Raw genomic sequence first — 5,788 nt, forward strand, 5'->3', positions numbered from 1 at the left:
GGGGGGATACCGCAGAGCACGGGCTGAATTATGGCATTACCTGATAGCACGGGCTGGATTCCCCAGAGCACAATGGTGCCGACAAGCAAAGGACAGAGATCGGCGACGGCACGCGAGACGGCCTCGCCGCCGGTGAAGATGTAGCTGAGCTTGTGCCTGAGCAGGAAGACCAGAACGCCGGCTACGACTGCTATGAGCGCGGACATGGCGGTGACCACCCATGCAGAGAACGCGGCAGACCTGGGGTTCCCGGCGCCAAGTTCATTCCCCACCCTCACGCTGCAGTCAACAACATCAACATTGATCAACTCTATTCTTGAGACGAAAAAATTCAGATAAACAGATCCTTCCCGACGATTATGCTGATCTAGTTGTACTGTATAACCAGAGTTTAGTTGTATGCAATGCACCGACCTGGCAGCGGCGTTGAAGCCCACGGAGATCATGAACACCCATGACTGAATCGAGGTGCTGCAAAACATGGAGTCGGCCACATGATCATCCAAACACACTAGAATCGACGGATAAAACGGTTCGTTCTCAGTTAGTTACCTACCAGACGGTGAGTGAATCAAGTGCGATCTGTGGGTCGGGCAGCATGCCGGCGAGGAGGATGAGCACCTGGAAGTACCACACCTCCAGCGCCAGCATCACCGCCGACGCGGCCGACAGCTTGGCGAACCCCGCCAGGTCGGCGAACGCGGCCCACGTGAACCCGGTCCACGTCTCCCGGCACCTCGGGCTCAGCACGATGTACGCGAACTGCCCTGCCACCAGGACCCACCACGTCAGGCTCAGCGTGAGCGACGCGCCCAGTAGGCCTAGGCCCAGCCTATACACCGCCACCCAGCTCATCGCCACGTGCAGCGCCATGCTGGCCGTCAGGATGTAGGCGCTGGGCGCCACGATGCTCTGCGCCTGCAGGAACTTCTGGATGGGGAAGTTGGCCGCGTACGCGAAGATCTGCGGGATGAGGCCGTAGGCGAACTCCGCGGCGGCGCCGGCGATCTCCGGCGACTGCCCGAGCAGGAGGAGGATGGGCTCCGAGAAGGCGTACATGGCGGCCAGCGGCACGCCGGTGGCCATGAGGAGCACCGTCGAGCGCTGCAGGTACACGCCCAGCATCTCGTACTTCTCGGCGCCGTACGCCTGCCCGCACAGCGTCTCCACCGCGCTCCCCATCCCGAGCTGCAGCACGCGGCATGGCAGTCGTGCACGTAGTTTACTTTAGACACGCGCCCGCGTACGTCGCTACGGATGCGTAGAAATGACTGTAAGTACATACGGTGGAGTGGAGTGGAGGTACTACGTACCATGAGGCCGTAGGCGAACACCTGGATGCCGTTGTTGCCGAGGGAGGCGGCGGCGAGCTGCACGTTGCCGAGCTGGCCGCAGAAGATCTGGGTGGCCGACGACATCACGATGATCAGCATGTACACCACCACCGCCGGCGCGGCCAGCGGAGCAAGCAGCCGCAGGCCATGCGCCGTGCCCCACCGCCGCCGGAGAGCAGGGCCTCCAGCCGGCCGTCGGCGGAACGGACCCCTGCATGATCACCCGGACCCATTCACGGATTCCTCGATCCAGGGGGATCGCAAAGATCTTTGTGGCGTTTTACTGAAGCAGCCGCGAGCTCGTCCACGCCTAGCAATTTCCGCCTGTGGTTGGCGCTTCACTACATGTTAGTTGAGGGCAAGATCTTCCCGCAAAAAGATGAAAGGAAAAGGTGAGGACGAGATGGCAGGTGAAGTGACACTGTCTCACTCGCTGCGATCGGAACCAGGAAACACGAGAGGTTTGTACAGTACTGGTGTATGATTCGTTTTGTCGTTTCTTTTGTCCTGGCGTTCTGCAGCTTGTGGGGAAGAAAAGAAGCACGCGTTAAACACAGAAGTTACACTGTAAGCTGGATCCCGGTCAAATTGGTTTGGTGTTGCTCCGTGCAACTAGGCTACCGGCAGCTTCTCCTTTACATTGAACATGTATGTATGCAAGGTTGTTACAAGTTTGTTAGGCAATTAAATCCTATAGATCTCACGTACGTATCAACTTGCTATTCGTTGCCCTGAGATACCTGCCAAAATATTGGATGTTACCCAGCCCCCGGTGTTCGTTTGGATGGTGACCAAATAATTGGTCCGCCCACGGCTCAACGGAAGCTCCAGTTCCATTCTCAGCCAACTTTTTTTGCAGGCGTGGGTCGGAAAATCCAGCGCCAATTATTTCTCAAGCCCACGATTGGCAAGGCTAACATAGACACAAACCACACAACCCCAAGTCTATCTTTCTACATACTCCAAGATCTCGAGCACTACGGCCAATGCTGCCATTGCATTTTAGACGAACAAAGAACGGCATAGCTAGTCTGGCTATATCTCCGCGAGTTGATCTTGAGGAGAAGTGAACTGTGAGTTTTTTTTTTGATATGTGGTCAATTATTTTCAGAAAAGGTAACATGGAATTTCAAAAATTGTGAATGTTTTTCAAATCCACGGGTAGTTGTAAAATATATGCACATTTTCCAATTTAATCATATATTCAACGTTTTCAGATTTGTGATTTTCTTTAAGATCGTGAATATATTAATACACAATCATTTTTTTAATTTTTAGGAAACATTTTTTTGTACAAATTGGTAACCTTTTAAATAATTTTTAATATTTTAAAAATTTTGAACACTTCTAAAATTCATGAATATTTCACAAACTCATGTATGTCTTTTGAAAAGTCCTTAAGATTCCGTAAAATTTGTGAATCCTTTTTCAAATTCGTGAAATTTGTTTTAGAAAAAGTTCTTCGTATGCGTAGAATATTTCATTGTAATCGTGTTGAACATTTTATTTGAAGCATTGTACATTTTTTAAATGTGCAATGAATATTTTTCAAAATACATGGTGAACAGTTTCTAAATATGTATTGGGAAATTTTTGTAAGTACCCGACAAATATTTGTCAAATATGAATGCACGGTGACCAACTCTTAAATGCATTGAAAAACTTATTAAACACATGTCAAACATTTTAAAAATACATGTTAAACGTTTTATTAGATGCATTGAATATTTCTCAAAATATGCTATGTTTTTAAATACATTGAACATTTTCATCAAATACGTCTTGAACATTTCTTAAAATATACACATTGAATATTTGTTTTTCAAATACGCAGCGGATGTTTTTCAAATAATATTTTTTTTAAACATGTCTACGTTTTTTTCAATACATGATGAACTGTTTTTTACATGGCGAATATTTTTTAAATACATTACATTTTTTCCTAGTGTGGCTATACGCAAATATTTTTGTTTTCAATTGATGTCCGGGAGTGGCCCCATCCAGACTGTTTTAGATTGGTCGAGCATTGTTCGATAGAACCGGCCTTAGCCAGAGATGGGTTTGCCCACAGACGGGTATGTGCGTGTTACCTCAAGAACTCGGCAATATACTTATGGGTCGACTCATGCAGCGATTGGCCCATCACCCCGGTGGGAGCGAAGAGGTCCAGACGGAGGGGAAAGAGGCCCAGGTGCATTTTTATTTCCATATTCTGAATTTTTGTCCTGAAAGCGAGCGAGACAATCCATTTCATTCACAAAGAAAAGAAGCATAACAGTGTAGGATAGGAAAATTCGGCCTGTTTGACAATTGCTTGGTTACAATCGGGTAATTGGGGGACCACTATTTTTTTATTTGAACAAAGATACAAGGAACGTCCGGCTTTAAATTAATAAAGCCCACCAACAGGCAGCATCCAACATATGAGACAGACGAAAGCAAAAGATAGTCACGGCCAAAGCCTAAGTTTGATACATGCAACCAGCCTAGGCCTAAGAAAGAAGAAGAAACATTCTAAACATTGCCAACACCGCCCAGGACAGAATCAGATCCACAACATCTTAATGACGGGCAGCAATCTGGATCAGTCGGATCCGCTCCATAGCCTCCTGCATCCGCTCAGCGTCCCGTCTTTTTCCCAACGGCATCCAAGTATGAAGGAACAAATGGTATTTGAAAATAATGTCAGCGGGGTGAGGAGGGAATTTGTGCTCTATAGTGATTTTGTTTCTGGTAGTCCATAGAGCCCATAAAAGCGCCCCTACGCAACGCCATAAAACTCGGCCAAAGCCACCCCTATGGGCCAAGAGGATATCGTGGAGATCACTACCCGAGCGGGGGTTCCAGTTTTGATCGAAGGCTTCCCGGACCGCACTCCAAGCGAATCGGGCTAAGTGACAGTTGAAGAAAATGTGGTTTGCATCTTCGTGCGCACCACACATCACACAAGTGCCATCAGACGGCCCATTTCGTTTCACTATGTTGTTAGGGGACGGGAGACGGTCACGGAACATTTGCCATATGAAATTTTTTATTTTGAGGGGAATTGACACTTTCCATAGCCCCCTAGCTATGTCTAGTGCCGGGCCCTCCGTCAACTTAGCGTAAAGTGACTTAACCGAGAACTTCCCGGAGCTCGTGAGAGACCAAGAGACTGTATCGGCCTCAGGTCGCAACACCACGCCAGCGAGTGAAGTACATAGCCCTTCCTAACTAGCCCCTTCGGTATCTAGAAGAGGCCTTTTGAAAGAAATGGCTAGCGGGCTGGTTCTAAGCGCATCGGCAACGAGGATATCAATGTTAGTAGCAAGTTGGTAAATGGAGGAGTGGTTGCGCCACAACGGCTCCGAACCAAACCGGTGATCTAACCAAAATCACGCGGAGTTGCCATCGTTAACGCTAAGCTTAGCTCCTAACATAAAGGCCGGTTTGACAGCTTGGATCCCATTCCAAAATGTCGACCCTTTGGCCTTAGAGGTAAGGAAATTCCCGTCGGGAAAATATTTCGCTCTAAGGATATCCGCCCAGAGTCCCTGCTTGTTTTGGGCGAGTTTCCAGAGCCACTTGGAAAGGAGGGCAATGTTCATAAGTTTGGAGTTGAGGATCCCTAGGCCGCCAAATTTCTTTGGACGACATAATGCTGCCCACTTAATTAAGTGGTACTTCTTTTTGGACCCAGTTCCTTCCCAAAAGAACTTAGACCAAGGAGTGTCAAGCTTGGCGTGAACACCATCTACCAGGAGAGACATGCCCATGGTAAACATGGGCAAGGAGGAGAGGCTAGTGTTCGTCAGAATGAGCCTAGCGGCCGAAGACATAAACCGACCACGCCAAGGATTGACCCGGTTCGCCACCTTGCTGTATAAGGGTTCCCACTCGTGCATAGATATGTGTTTGTCTGAGATGGGGAGGCCCAAGTACTTAAACGGAAAGCTCCCCAGCTTACAGTTAAGAAGGTTGGCTACTCGAGTCGCGAGAGGTTCGGTCATCCCAGTGGCTATCACCTCGCTCTTGAGAAAGTTGATCTTGAGGCTAGAGACGATCTCAAAAGAAAGAAGAATGAGATTGATCGAGGCTATACTATGGTCGTCCGGCTCGATGAGCAACCTGGTGTTGTCTGCATATTGTAGGTGCGTGACCCTTCCAGGAATGAGGTGTGGGACAACACCACGGATATGGCCAGCACCCTTAGCCTTATTGATCATGGCCGAGAGGGCATCGGCAACAAGGTTAAAGATCAGAGGGGAGGAGGGGTCACCTTGCATAAACCCTTGCTTGTTGCGGAAGAAGTTCCCAACTTCTCCGTTGATTGACACCGCCGTCTGCCCCCCCGAGACCAGATGCATAATACCGTGAACGAAACCTGACTCGAACCCCTTTCGGTCCAGGACTTCACGAATGAACTCCCAATTCACTCGGTCAAAGGCTTTTTCGAAGTCCAGCTTGAGGAGCAC

The 5,788-nt window shown here is 48.9% G+C and overlaps 1 protein-coding gene across 1 annotated transcript; it reads right to left on the bottom strand.

Moving 5' to 3' along the window:
* Positions 1 to 6: 6 nt before the first annotated feature.
* LOC125530587 (protein DETOXIFICATION 40-like) lies at positions 7 to 1,472 on the bottom strand (the record flags this gene model as incomplete). Its single annotated transcript, XM_048694970.1, has 4 exons — positions 1,314 to 1,472; positions 557 to 1,188; positions 415 to 471; positions 7 to 279 (listed from the first exon to the last, which is right to left on the bottom strand). Coding segments are annotated over exons 1-4 (1,082 nt in total), but the record flags the coding sequence as incomplete, so codon positions are not given.
* Between the last annotated feature and the right edge of the window lie 4,316 nt (positions 1,473 to 5,788).

Source organism: Triticum urartu, unplaced genomic scaffold (genome assembly GCF_003073215.2).
Source record: "Triticum urartu cultivar G1812 unplaced genomic scaffold, Tu2.1 TuUngrouped_contig_6419, whole genome shotgun sequence".
NCBI lineage: Eukaryota > Viridiplantae > Streptophyta > Magnoliopsida > Poales > Poaceae > Triticum > Triticum urartu.